At 37.1% G+C, this 15,175-nt stretch overlaps 1 protein-coding gene across 5 annotated transcripts in view; it reads left to right on the forward strand.

The window, feature by feature from the left end:
• Positions 1 to 15,175, forward strand: part of CPQ (carboxypeptidase Q) — a 619,593-nt gene that overhangs the window by 318,876 nt on the left and 285,542 nt on the right. For all 5 annotated transcript variants that reach the window (XR_008536792.2, XM_063816441.1, XM_054656909.2 and 2 more), the window contains one exon: positions 6,809 to 6,920. Coding sequence is in view for 4 of the 5 variants with exons in the window: in XM_063816441.1 (XP_063672511.1) it covers positions 6,809 to 6,920 (112 nt within the window). In the remaining variant the exon portion in view is untranslated. The remainder of the gene's footprint in view (positions 1 to 6,808; positions 6,921 to 15,175) is intronic.

Here is a 15,175-nt window from a genome sequence, read left to right on the forward strand (position 1 = left end):
AGCACAATACATTCAGCAACTACCCTCTGAAAGCCAAGGCTTTGTCTCCAGTGGGGATTATGAAAACATGGATTTCTTGAGAAGTGCCTGCCCACCTGTGTTTAGATTTTAAATTTTAGGAAGATGCTTGACAGCCAGAAAAGAGGTGCTCAGGGAAAAGTCTGTTGAGATTATAGAGACTTTTTGAAAGACCATTACCTCCTTTAAAATGATTAGAATAGAAGAGGAATTCTTGAAAACTGGCATGGAATATCGTATTAGATGGAACCTTGGAAGGTTTTATTTATCCCTTCTCTTTTAGCTTTCTGTCTAAGGCCTCAGAATGTAGTCTATTTTAGAAACTCTCCAAGGAAGGAAATTTTTCATAACCTTTCCCCTGTTAGTCATTTTTTTTAACTTCAACAAAAGCCTGCATCAGAAGCTTCTTGCTCGCTTATATGACCCTAACGCTCACTGCTGCAGTCCAAGCCTGGCTTCCTTTGCGCTTTCTTTTGCTGTTCATATTCTTCACAGTGGGACCTGTCTTAGCTGAAGCCCATTATTAGGTCACTCCTTGGCCTCTTCTCTAAGGCTAAATAATGAGTTGTTTTTTTTTTTCTCCTTTTTTGGTACGTCATATTTTTCCAACCACTTAATGATTTTTGTTGTTGAAAATTTGGGGATTTCCTGTGTCTGGAAATGCATTAGGCCTCAAACTTTGTACCCCTAAGACTTTTCCTGCTACCTTTTAAAAGACACCAAGTAAAATTAAGACTAGGAGAAGAAAGCTGCTGCAATTTTTAAAAAATCACAAAAGCAAAAAAAAAAAAAAAAAAACAACCAAAAACACCGAGTAGCTGTCTTTCTGGTTTTTGATTGAGCAAGATATTTGTAAAATGAAGCATACTTTATTGTCAGATGGGCCTGTTGTTTACTGACAATTGACCAACATGAATGTGGTCAGGTTTAGATGAATATCTATACAACTCACATAAATTTTAATGAAGAGAGTTAAAAGCTAAGCATGCCAAGAAAATAAGTATGACTCAAAAGTGGCCCTTTCTTAGTATATTGGATGTATTATAGCTTCTAGTTACCAAGGGCCTTTGAAGATGACTGGGCCATTATTTTAATACTTTTTAATATGCTTCTGGATTCAATTATTGCAGCTTTTTACAATTATATTTGATCTCTAGTTAGTTTATAAGGAGGACACTATCTTTGTCAGGTTTTAATATCAAGATTGTGATAGCTTTGTAAGTAAATGTAGATATTTTCTATACTTTTTCTTTGCTTTAGAACAGTTGAAATAGAACAAGATCAATCTGACATCTAATGTTTGGTTGAACTCACTTCTAAAACTGAGCCCCTTGACTTTCAAAGGTAGGTTTTTGATAATTCTTGCTATAGTTTAACATATCACACATATGGAAGACTTTATTTATCTATGTTCAATCTAGAGAATAGTAATGGAAGGATTACACATGTTCTCACCACTGAGTTGCAGAAACAGAACACTATCAGTGTCTTTGAAGGTCACTGTGTTCCCGTACCTGATCACCTCCTCCTCTCTGCCCTAACCCCCATTTGATATAAACACAATGCTAACTTTGGTATACCATTGCTTTGCTTTTCTTCATAGTTATACCATCTTTGTATATATTATTACTGAAGATTATATTATTTAGTTTAGTTGAAATTTATATTATAGAATCATAATCTACTTCTTTTGTCTTTTTTGGGTTTTTGTTTTTTCTTGCCTATTTTTGTTTTGAGATTCATTTATATTTAATAATGCATCACTAGGTCATTTTCGGTTCACTTTACTTCTTTGTAATAGTCCATTGTATGACTATTCCACAATGTATCGATTCTACTGATGATGGACATTTGTGTGTTTTCAGTTTGAGAACTTCTGAATGTGTCTGTATGACCGTTTTGGTCCATGTCTCCTGGTGTTAGAATTCCTCTAATGTTTACACCAAGAGTGGAATTGTTGGATTGTGGAATGCCCATATGTTCAACTTTATAAGGATATGTCCAATTGTTTCCCTTAATGATTTTAACAATTTTCTGCTTCTACCAGGAGTGGATAAGAATTCCTATTGCTCAGCCTCCTTGCCAAGATCTCATTTGTGTGATTTTAAATTTTTTGCCAGATAGTTGTAAAGTGGTATCTTATTAAGGATTTAATTTACATTTACATTTCCCTGATTGGTAATGAAATTGGTCACCTTTTCAAATGCTTGCTGTCCATTCATAATTTCTTTTCTGTGAAATGCCTCTTTATGTGTTTTGCCTATTTGCTTTTTGGGTTGCTTGGCTTTTTTATTGATTTGTAAGAATTCTTTACCCATTTTGAATATAAATCATTTTGAGTTATATATATTGTAAATGTCTTCTAATTTCTAGCAACTCCTCTCATTCTATGATTTCTCTTGATGAACATAAAGGCTTCATTTTATGATAGTTAAATTTATACATCTACTATTCATGCTTTGAATTTTTATTCTATTTTTAAAATCTCCACACTGAAGATACAAAGATATTTTTCTCTGTTGCACTTAAAACTATCATTATATTGTGTTTATTTATTTTCCATCTTCCCACCAGAATCTAAATTCAATTAAGGCTAGAATATTTGCTTGTTTTATTCATTTCAGTATCTCTAGCACATAGTGGGAACTCAATAAAAATTGTTGAAGGAAACCATGACTGAATGCCAGAGAGCGTGAAATGTTCTTCAGTATCTTGCATTAGCTCATTTTCCTAAGGATGCACATCCTCTGAGGCTATTTCCTCTCCCTAGTCCTGCCATATTTTTTATATGTCTCATTTTCATCTCATAATCAGGTGGATCCATTTGGACTCAGTGTCTTCATATGCACCAGTAACAGAGGGGCTTGTCCTCAGGCTGCTGTCTGCACATCTTTGATTTCATCCATCTCCACTCTCAGACCTACAGCTGGCCTGCAGGTGGATGTATGCCGTTGCCATTCTGGTTCCTTCTCCTAGCAGGCTTTCATCCAGTGCATTTCTGTTCGACTGCGGTGTATTCTTCCTCTATTCCCAAGGCCCTCATTCCCAAGGTAGTCAGGGCTAATTTAGTCTGCCTCGCAAATAACTAACCCTACATTTCAAAGAACTAGAGTTCCCATTCTGCCTTTCTAGTTGTTTTGTTACAGCTGCTACTGCTATTGTTGTTTTCAGAGTAACTTTTTACTCTATACTGCATTTGGAAAAGATGGTGGTGAAAAGGAAGTTGGGGGAAAGGAATTGGTCAGTGCCTTGAGTGCCTCAGGATGCAGAACACAAGGGGTAGATGGGCAGGTGCCCACTTCTCTGTTGATTCTAGGCCATGCTTTTGCTCAAAGGAATCCGGATCTGGCAACAGAGGCAGTGAAGGGACTGTGCATTTTCCTAGCATTTATCAGGTGATATTTTTCGTGAAACTGCAGTTTACTGCATTTCTGGGTAGTCTGTTTTTGTTTGTTTGTCTAAATCAGATCCAAGTTTATTATAACTAATGTTCTTTTATGCCTGACCCTGACATAAGGGAGATTTTCAGTAGCCTTGTGCGTTGGTATATTTTTCTGGGTTATCTTTTGTGAGGTGACATTAAGGAATGCTAGCCACATTCCATTTTGAGTGAAACCTCCTGCACTGCTATTTTCTAAGTGTATGCAGAAGCTCATATATTTGGAAAATTCAAGTTCATTCAAATTGCTACTGAATTAGAAGGATCTTTTTGTCATTACCTAGTTTTAAATCAATAGATATTAAAATTACTACTACTATTTCATTGTTGCCCCAGTTTTTTTTTCTGATTAAAAAAAATATACTAAAACAAGCTCTCATAATCCAGAGAATATGTAATCATTCTTCTATAGCACTATACCAAAGACCTTATCCTATGGGACATCGCTTAGTTTCCTATCATTCAAAAACCATGTTTCCAATTTTTTAACTACCAGTTTAAGTAACATTAAGTAGATTACAGAATGGAGAAAACATAAAGAAGAATGATCATAAACAACTTCAATTTCTGAAAGAAATCTGAAGGATAAAATAATAGCTTCCTTGACTTAGTTGTTCCTATATATTATCTGAGAAAAAGTTTATTGAAGCACATTTTGACACTTTTAATCCACTGGAACGTCATTGAGAAAATGTTCTGAGAGTCATGAGAATGTTGACTAATTGGGCTGTTTGTCCCACATGGGATTACACCACTACTTTCTGAATCAGAAGTTCCTGCTATTGCAACATGAATTATTCTTTATTCTTTATTTTTCCCCCTTAGAAACAATCCATTTGGGTTCATTACATAGCCATTTGTTAGTTTGGGGGATTGTGCTTGTTTGTAACTACAATGAAGTCATACTAGACTGGGTCTGTATGTAAGTCAGTGGGAGATCGTGCAGCTGCTCAGTGAATCATTCAGTGCAAAGGGTCACCCTAATATTTTAACCCCAAAGTCCTGCTTTCCCAAAGTCATGGGTAATTTTTATTTTAATCATCAAGAAGATTGGTTCAACTTTGGTTTACTTAGTACATGTTGCACATACATATCAATCTGTAAAACTTTAAAAAAAATTATATTGAAGTATAATATTCTCAGAGAAAGTGCACGAATCCTAAGTGTATATGGTGAACCTGAGTACACCTGTGTAACTGCTACCCAGATCAGAAAACAGAACATGACCAGCACCCCAAAAGGTTTCCTCTACCCCCTTTTTGTCACAAACCCTCCTCACCAAGGGTAATCACTCTCCTGTTTTGTGTGTTTTTATACTTTATATAAATGGATTTATACATCATGTGTTATTTTGTATCTGGCTTCTTTCATTCTTCATTATGTTTATGAGACTCATACAATTTTATCATGAATTGTGTTTTTTCATTTTCCATTTCTACCTTATTGCTATGAAGTGTCCTATTGATAAATACAACACAATTTATTCATTCTATTGTCAGCAGACATTTCATGAGTTTTCTTTCTTTTTTTTTTTAGGAGGGTTAGGCCTATTATGAATACTCTGTTATGAACATTCCAGTACATCTTTTTTGGTTAAAGTATACACACACACACACACACACACATACACACGTCCTGTTGGATATATAACGAGGAGTAGCATTGCTGGGTCATAGTTTTGTGTATGTTCAGATTTAATAGATAAGCCAGTTTTTCCAGGTGGTTGAATGTACTTACACTAGCAATGTACAAGAGTTCCAGTTGCTCTACCTCCTCACCAATATTTGGCATATTTTGTCTTTTTCATTTTAGCCATCTGGTTCAATATGTATTGAATGTGGTTTAGTTTATATTTCCCTAATGATAATGAAGCTGAGTATCGTTTTTATGATTATTAGTAATTTGCATATCTTTCTTTGTGAATTGTCTGTTCATATACATATATATATATGCTGACTATTTTCTGTTTTTCTGTGGGTTACCTTTTCACTCTCTTAATGGGGTCTTTTGATGACTAGCTTTCCTAATTTAAAAAAAAAACACTCTCACATATTAAAGATCTTAGTAAATATTTAGAAAATTGTTAACCAATGTGTGAGGATCTCAGTAGTGACATGTTTAACTCAAAACGTAATTTATTATTTTTTTCTTTTATGGCTTATAATTTTTGTGTCCAGTTTAAGATATCTTTGCCTACTCCAAATTGGTGAAGTTATTCTATGCCTTCCTCTAAAATCTGTGTTTAGATATGTAATTCATCTGACTACATATTTGTATGTTTTATAATGATCAAGATACATTTTTTTTCAAACCAATATTCTATATACCCCAGCATCACTTTACTTGGTTTATAACTTGTTTGAAATGTGTCCACAAAATTTAGTTTCAGTGAATTTTTTAATATTTTCTTAGAATTAGTAATACTTCCTAAGAAGAATTTTAAACCTGTGATGATTTCAAATGTGTAATATAATTTCTAGATTTATTTAATACTAATGTCAGTTGAAATTTCCCTTAAAAGTTCTCCTGTTCAATTGGATCTAGTTTTGAAATCCAGCTATTTATTTATTCAACATCAATCTATAATGCATAAAACAATTTTTTAAATAAATTATTGTTCTCATTTTCTCATTTAAATCAATTCATCACATGTTTATTACGTTTCTTCTAGAATTTGGGACAGTTACGAATGTAGTTGAAGTTTCAAGTTTCATTTTTATGTCCTTTAGGTTTTAAGCCATATAATAAATTTATCAAATATCTGTCAGTAATAAGCCAATTTCTTTTCTTTTCTTTTTTTTTTTTTTTTGAGATGGAGTCTTGCTCTGCCACCCAGGCTGCAGTGCAGTGGCGCAATCTCAGCTCACTGCAAGCTCCACCTCCCGAGTTCACACCATTCTCCTGCCTCAGCCTCCCAAGTAGCTGGGACTACAGGCGCCTGCCACCACACCCAGCTAATTTTTTGTATTTTTAGTAGAGACAGGGTTTCACCGTGTTAGCCAGGATGGTCTTGATCTCCTGACCTCGTGATCCACCCGCCTCAGCCTCCCAAAGTGCTGGGATTAGAGGCGTGAGCCACCGCACCCGGCCAAGCCAATTTCTTTAGCAGTCAAAATTATATTAATAAAGAAAGGTACAAAGTGAGGATTTTTATTACTATTAGGATTGACTTAGACCCCTTATACAATTCCTCAATACCAAGTTTTCCACTAATAATGACACATATCTTTAAAGACATAAAAATAGGAAAGAAAATATAAAAGTTTCATTTTTATATTTTGAATACCTAAATTACTCTTTGATGTCATTTTTGCTTAGTTTTATTTTTTGACTTTTTATTATTTGTTCTAGGTTGTACTGGTCAGTGGACATCTGGACAGCTGGGATGTTGGGCAGGGTGCCATGGATGATGGCGGTGGAGCCTTTATATCATGGGAAGCACTCTCACTTATTAAAGATCTTGGTAAATATTTAGAAAATTGTTAACTAATGTGTGAGGATCTCAGTGACATGTTTAACTCCAAACACAAAATACTTAACAGATTAGTTACTATGGTATGTTCAAAGATCCTCTTGAGGTCAGTTGATTCCCAGAAAAGAAACAACTTATCCTCTTAAAGAAATTTTTATTCATGTGTACGCCAGACATCTAAAGTGTCAAATGTTATCAGCCACTGGGGAAAATGAACAAGCAAATAAAACTGAAGCAAATGTAACCACACCAGCTAAAGAATATGCAAGGAAAATATGATGAAATGCAAAGAAAAATCAGCAGCACCTCCTACTTCCTTTCCCTTATTCATCTTAACACATTATCAGACTATTAGGACAATGGATAAAGGCTGGTCGTCTTTCCATCATAGAAATAAAAGAGTAACCTAGATAGAAAGAATGATTTCCATAGCCACAATAAGGAATCCAGGCAGATAATTCTTTGTTGCAAGGTCTGTCCCATGCATGATAGGATGTTTTGCAGCATCCCTGACCTCTTCCCACTAGAAGCCAGTAGCACCCTCCCCTAACCTCAAGTTATGATAACAAAAATGTCTCCAGACATTGCCAGATGTCCCCTGGGGGGCCAGGGAAGCAGTTGCCCCATTTTGAGAACCACTAATATAAACTAATAAAAATATCTAGGTAACCTGAATACAGGGTCATTTTGTTAAAGAAAACAAACTAATTGGAAATCTTACATTGTATATATGCTTTTACCACAATTACCATACATGACAGAAAATATTTTGACCACCTACTTTGCTTTTTATAAAGCACTTTGTAAAAGCTGGGCACATAGGTTTAAAGCATGTCCCCTGTTCTTAAGGCTCTTAGAATGGAGTGGGTAACCTTCACACATACATACACACATAGTTATCAATATAGACATAATTTCAACATCTAATTTTAGAATTGGGGAAGGTTTGAGAGAGAAGTTATCCAGCAAATAAAACTGAAAGTCACACATTCCTTCACAGAAAATCTGGGAGACGCTATGTTAATTCTCTCCTCCTCTTCTCTTAAAAATATTCCCTTGGCTATCTCTTCTTTCTGTTTCTCATATCACTCCAGAAAGAAGTGGGTTCTAGAGGAAAGCAGGAAAAAGTCAAACATTTTTCCTCTTCAGAAAGCACCGATAGTGATTTTGGACATTAATTTTATTTCAGTATGTTCAATCAGCTTGATTGGAAGCTCAGTGGTGGAGTAAAAAGAGAAATTTTCTTTAGACCCATTTGAATTGGACTTTAGGTCACTTTACTATATTTTGGGCCTTAAGCAAGTCATTTGAATGCTCTGGACTTCATTTTTCTCATCTCTATTAAACTGTAAGCTTCAGAGTATTTCATTTGCTCTAGATTGGAATAAAAATTGTATCTTCTTTAAGCTTTGAATCTTACTTCTTTGGTATTCAGCATGGGACCCTAAATCACTGTTAATTGAATTGAATTCAGTTGCATGGACAAATGTTAAATACCATGCAAAAGTGAATTGAGTATCTTTTACCAGTTCTCAAAGTACATCGACTTCAGTTGCTTTTGATAGCTAGTGACCAGTCTCTTTAATTCGGGACTTAAATCTCCAAAAGATTTCTGAAAGTCTATGTAAAGATATGAATAGAACTCTAAAATAAAGAGTAATATTTCTTTTGAGTAGGCGTTATGAGGCACCATAGTATACTGTTAAAAACATAGGATTCTGGAGCCAGACTGCCAGGGTTCAAATCTCAGCTCTGCAGTCTGCTAGGTGTGTGGCCTTAAGCAAGTTACTTTGCCTCTCTGTGCCTCAATTTTCTCATCTGTGAAATGGGATAATAATAGTTCCTATCTCATAAAGTTGCTTTGAAAATTAAATAAGCAGAGTATACTTAGAACATGGGCTGGCCCAACCCAAGTTACCAATAAATGTTAACTTTTATAACTTAATAAGCATGATTCTGACAGTACCATTTTTTTAATATAAGAGAAGATGATAATTTAGTTTACCTCCATCCCCATTAGTGATTACTTTGCCTCCTAACTTAGTATATTAGCTATACTAATGTAACTTTAGGGCCAGTTGCTATGTATCCCTAAAATATCCTTTCCCTTTACTACTTAAGTCACCATCCCTTGTATGATAGAAACCCAGTGACCCCTCCACTTTTTTTCATTTCACACTAAATTTTTAGAAGTCTTAAATTTCTCCTGGTTACTTCTATATCCTGCTTATGTTTAATGCCCAGTATCTACTCTGCACCTCACTTTCCATGATTGCACCCATTGAGTCTTACTCTTTAATTTTGAAATTGTGGATTTCTATTTGTAGATTGCCTATGTATTTTAACATGAAGAGCTAGGTTCAGCATGTGATGTGTATGAATTCTGGATGAAAATTGCTGATATACTTGAACTAGAAATATACCCTTGGGCTTGAGGCCAAGAAATAGGTTCATAATTATATTACTTAATTACATGGAATCCAATCTGTTTAATTGGTAAAATGTGAAAGCTCTGTGGCAATCTCTTTTTCCAAGAAAAATGAGACTCCTTTTGGATGCTATTCCTTGGATGATGTGTCATGCAGCATGTCAGAGTCCCTCAGTGGAGCGTGTTAACTTGAAGAGCTGGTCCAGTGGGGATCTCTGATATTTGGAAATATTTTTCTAAGATTCATCCTTCTGGTATCTTCTTCTTTGTCTTCCCCTCTCACCACTCTTATAGATTCACTTTTTTGCTCAAGCCTTCAGCTTAAATTATATTCAGTTAATCTAACAGAAGAGTTATTTGTGCTTTGTAAATATAATCAGTCTTTCCCGAGTAACTGTCTACAGAAGGCTGTTTGCTGTGAAGCGTCGTTGAATACTTTTCTGTGTCTGTGGTTTACTGGACTTGAAACTGTTTATTTGAAATGTTATTTTCTGGAATGTTCTGGTGTCAGTGGACAAAGCCTATGGCCAATGATGCTCCAAAATGCTCATTTGGCACTTAGAAAATAAACTACCATCCATCCCAAATTCTTCCAACTGTATCATTTTCTATGAAGTTAGAATTTTGAGTTTCCAGGTCTAAAGAAATGAAAGATATGAGAATTAACAGTATTACCTGGTTGTTGGAATGTGGAATATATAAGAAACATTTTTCCAGAAAAAATGTAAATGTTGAGCCTCCTGACTGTGATTACTATAGAGCTTGAAAGTCTATGTCTTAGAAAAATATTTTATTGGTATGTTTCTTCATTCATTCACTCAACAAATACTTGTGCATTGACTGCTGGTTCATGTATCAGATGCCTTGCACTAAAGAGGAAAGAGAAATGGCCCTTTAAGTCCTTGAAGTAGGAGAGACATTTAATTCAAAAATTGCAATGAAATTGTGGTAGGTTCTCTGAATGTAGGATGTACAAATTACTTTGGGCACCTGGTAAAGAGACGGACCAACATGGCTTGGCTGGGTCAGAGCAACTTCACTAAGATGTTATTTGAACTTTCTTTCATAAAGATAAATAGAAATTCCTGAGATGAACAGTGCAGAATGAAGTATTCCCAGCAGAGTACAGAGCTTCCAGTTCTGTGTGTCATTAAAAATGAGAAGAAAATTGTTGACAGTAGCAGTCTTGGGATTATAGGGGGAGACAGGAGTTGTGGAATTACAGGAGAGGTTCACTTTTTACCTGATATATTTGTATAATGTTAGATTTTTGTGTAATAAGTATGTGTTACTTCAGTAATCAAGAAAAAGCTATCAAATACTCCTCTACCCCTACTCCCAAAAAAGAAATTAAAAAGAAAAGAAAGAGTTTTGGTATTGTCATTATCATAAACACCCTGTTAACAGAAACAACACAGCAGAGGTAAGGAGTTGGAAGCATTGTCCAGGAGTCACCAAGCCTCCCTGGCCCAGAATACAACCATGAAGACAGCCAAAGGCATGCCAGGGCTTTGATGCAAGTTCCACTGTAGCTAGAGCCTTATGCAGCCATTTCCAATGCAGTGGGTTCTCTCTTAGAAATGGGGACCCATCTGGGAAGAAGGTTTTCTTCCCTAAGGCTCTGGTCAAGACTGTCTTGGAAAAGCCCCAGGAAATGTAATTCAGAGTAACAGAGAAGAAAATGAACAGCCTCCAGTGAAATGGAAGCCTAAAGGGTAGAGCTAGAGATGGCTGGTGTCCTGAAACGAATCTGGGACTAGCCCAGACCTACAAAAGATATCTCCTTTGGAAAGGACCTCCCCACTGGGTTTAGCCGTACCACTGGGTATAATAAAAGTATTGAGAGCTAGCATTGACTGAAGATTACTATTGTAAGCATTGTGCTAAGCACTCCACTAAGTACATATTCTCCTTTATTCCTGAAAATAAACCCAAGCAGTAGGTAACTCGTGTTATATTCATTTTACAGAAGAGGAAACCAAAGCAGAGAAAAGCTAAGTACCTTGCCCAAGATCACTAGCTATTATGTGAAAAATTTAAATCTAGGCAGCCTGATGCCATGCCCAACACTCTTAAGTACTTTATAATATTGTTTTAATGGAAAAACACTGCCAGTCTGTTTCCAGGAACACTCATCCTCAGGATAAAAAGAGATATTATAAAGAAAGGGGGGGAAGTGTCCTATGGTCAGATAAGTTTGGGAACTCCCTCTTGGTAATTTCTTTATTTGTAAATAACATTTGTTGGGAGAGTACTCCGTGGGTATAGCGTACTTTGGAACACAATGCCCTGCGGCATTTTTTGAGGTGGCAGAACTGAGTAAGAATACAAGAATCCTTACACAGATGCACTTCTGGAAGTGAGTACAAATAGCCTTGGATTTGTTTTCATTCTAGATTTTCTAGGCTACCTTTGGGAGCCTGAGATTGCCAGAATATTGACAAGCTAGAACCATATGATGATTCCTTAATTGGCATGATAGAGCCTATTGTTGTGTCTCTCCCTGAAGAACATTTGTATCCACCCAAGTGCAAACTCTAGCTGACAACTAACTTTTTATCCACACTATCTGAGTCTATTTTTTCAAAATGAACGTAGTATTATTGGAAATATTTGAAATATGCTAATGACTCTTTCTATCAGGTGTTTCTATGGCCCCAGATGAATCAGAATTTGTAAGATTTTTATTTTCTAGAAGGAATTTTTATTTTAAAACATTCCATGAACTCTCCCTATTGCCATGTTGGATATGCTTTCTGCACAATTATTTGGGAACAAAGGAAGGGAGACTAATGGCCCTGGGAAAGGTATCCTATTAAAATCACTGGTCCTCAATATGTTTAGTGAATAATACATCTGCTTGTGAAGCTGTCTAGTCTGAAGCTGTGTTTTAAGTCTTAAATATTTCCCCCAACATTAAATTTTATTTTTATTAATTTAAATGTTAATGCGTAGATGCTGCTTGCTTCTTTGGTTCTGAATTTTGGTCTTGATGTTTTATAATTGCACTTATCAATGACAGTACCTAAAACAGTAGAAGAATTAGAAACTTGAAGAAATTGTGAAGAAGGATTAAAATGGCAGATAGGAGGCAGGACTAGTTTGCAGCTCCCATTCGAACAGACAGAGCAGTGTTTGGAGACTCACATAGTGAACTTTTGCTCTAAGAACTACCTCAAGAACATATCAGGAAAGCCAAGAGAATCCACAGACCCTTTGAAGGAACTGGATCACCACTGCAGGCTTCCTGAGATGCCAAAAAAACTATGAGTCTGTTTGCTTTCTCAAAGGAGAGGCTCTTGGTCTGGGGCAAGTTCTCAGCCCTAGTTACCTGTTGCCTGGAAATAGATTCGGTGTTGTTATGAGGGCACTGTGGGAGTGAGACTGGCCTTCAGGATTGCAGGCTGCATGGGAGCAGGGTAAGGCCTGTGACTGCCAGCTTTCCTCCACCTCCCTGGCAACTTGTATGACTCAGTAGAGACGGCCATAATCCCCCTGGGAATATAACTCCATTGGACTGGGATCCACACCCTCATAGCCCACAGCAGCTGCAGCAAGCCCTGCCCAAGGAGAGGCTGAACTCAGACATGCCTACCCCTTCCCCCACCTGGTAGTCTTTCTCTACCTGCCCTGGTAGCCAAAGACAAAGGTCATAATCTTTTGGGAGCTCTATGGCCCTACCCATCACCTGAGAAACCACTTAACCAAGTGTTCCTAGGGCAACTAGGAACACAGCTGATACACTCTTGTCAGTGCCACCTCCTGGCTGGAGGCCGACCAACACAAAACCAACACTCTAAACAAAAACACGACCAAGGACCCTCGCAGAGACGACTTCACTCCCTGCTAATTCCATCAGAGCAGGTGCTGGCATCCATGGCTGCAAGACCTGAAGACAGATCACATCACAGGACTCTTTGCAGACACTCCCCAGTACCAGCCTGAAGCCCAGTAGCTCCTCTGGGTGGCTAGACCCAGAAGAGCAAAAACAATCACTACAGTTCAGCTCTCAGGAAGCCCCATTCCTAGGGGAAGGGAAAGAACATCACATCAAGGGAGCATCCCGTGGGACAAAAGAATCTGATTAGCAGCCCTGAATCCCAGACCTTCCCTCTGACCTAGTCTACCCAAATGAGAAGGAACCAGAAAAACATCTGGGTAATATGAGAAAACAAGTTTCTTTTACATCCCCCAAAAGATGATACCAGTTCACCAGCGATGGATCCAAACCAAGATGAAATCTCCGAATTGCCAGAAATAGAATTCAGAAAGTTGATTATTAAGTTAATCAAGGAGGCGCCAGAGAAAGGTGAAATCCAACTAAAAGAAATAAAAATTATGGGATATGAAACAAAAAGTCTCCAGTGAAATAGACAGCATAAATGTAAAACAATCACAACTTCTGGAAGGCAAGAAATGCAAAATGCACTGGAAAGTCTCAGCAATGGAATGGAACAAGCAGAAGAAAGAAATTCAGAATTCAAAGACAAGGCTTTCAAATTAACCTAATCTGTCAAAGACAAAGAAAAAAGAATGAAAAAATTGAACAAAGCCTCCAAGAAGTTTGGGATTATGTTAAACATCCAAACCTAAAAATAATCGGTGTTCTCAAGGAAGAAGAGAAATCTAAAAGTCTGAAAAACATATTTGTTAGAATCATCAAGGAAAACTTCCCTGGCCTTCCTAGAGATCTAGACATCCAAATACAAGAAACTCAAAGAACTCCTGGGAAATTCATTGCCAAAAGATCCTCACCTAGGCACATAGTCATCAGGTTAACTAAAGTCAAGATAAAGGAAAGAATCTTAAGAGCTCTGAGGCAAAAGCATCAGGTAACCTATAAAGGAAAAACCCATCAGATTAACAGCAGATTTCTCAGCAGAAACCCTACAAGCTAGATGGGATTGGGGTCCTCTTTTTAGCCTCCTTAAACAAAACAATTATCAGCCAAGAATTTTGTATCCAGCAAAACTAAGCTTCATAAATGAAGGAAAGATAGTCTTTTCCAGACAAACAAATGCTGAGAGAATTCACCACTACCGAGCCAGTACTACAAAAACTGCTAAAAGGAGCTCTAAATCTTGAAACAAATCCTTGAAATATACCAAAATAGAATCTCCTTAAAGCATAAATCTCACAGAAACTACAGAACAATAACACAGTGAAAAAAAAGGTAATCAGGCAACAAATAGCATGATGAATAAAATAGTACCTCACATGTCAATACTAACATTGATTGTAAATGGCCTAAATGCTCCACTTAAAAGATAACAGAATGACAGAATGGATAAGAATGCACCAACCGGCCGGGCGCGGTGGCTCACGCCTGTAATCCCAGCACTTTGGGAGGCCGAGGCGGGCGGATCACGAGGTCAGGAGATCGAGACCATCCTGGCTAACACGGTGAAACCCCGTCTCTACTAAAAATACAAAAAATTAGCCGGGCGTGGTAGCGGGCGCCTGTAGTCCCAGCTACTCGGGAGGCTGAGGCAGGAGAATGGCGTGAACCCGGGAGGCGGAGCTTGCAGTGAGCCGAGATCGCGCCACTGCACTCCAGCCTGGGCGACAGAGCGAGACTCCGTCTCAAAAAAAAAAAAAAAAAAAAAAAAAGAATGCACCAACCAAGTTTCTGCTGTCTTCAGGAGACTACTCTCACACATAAGGACTCGCGTAAACTTAAGATGAAGGGGTGGAAAAAGACACTCCTTGCAAATGGACACCAAAAGCAAGCAGGTGTATCTATTCTTATACCAGAAAAAACAAACTTTAAATCAACAGCAGTTTAAAAAGATGAAGAGAGACATTATATAATGATAAA

Source organism: Pan troglodytes, chromosome 7 (genome assembly GCF_028858775.2).
Source record: "Pan troglodytes isolate AG18354 chromosome 7, NHGRI_mPanTro3-v2.0_pri, whole genome shotgun sequence".
NCBI lineage: Eukaryota > Metazoa > Chordata > Mammalia > Primates > Hominidae > Pan > Pan troglodytes.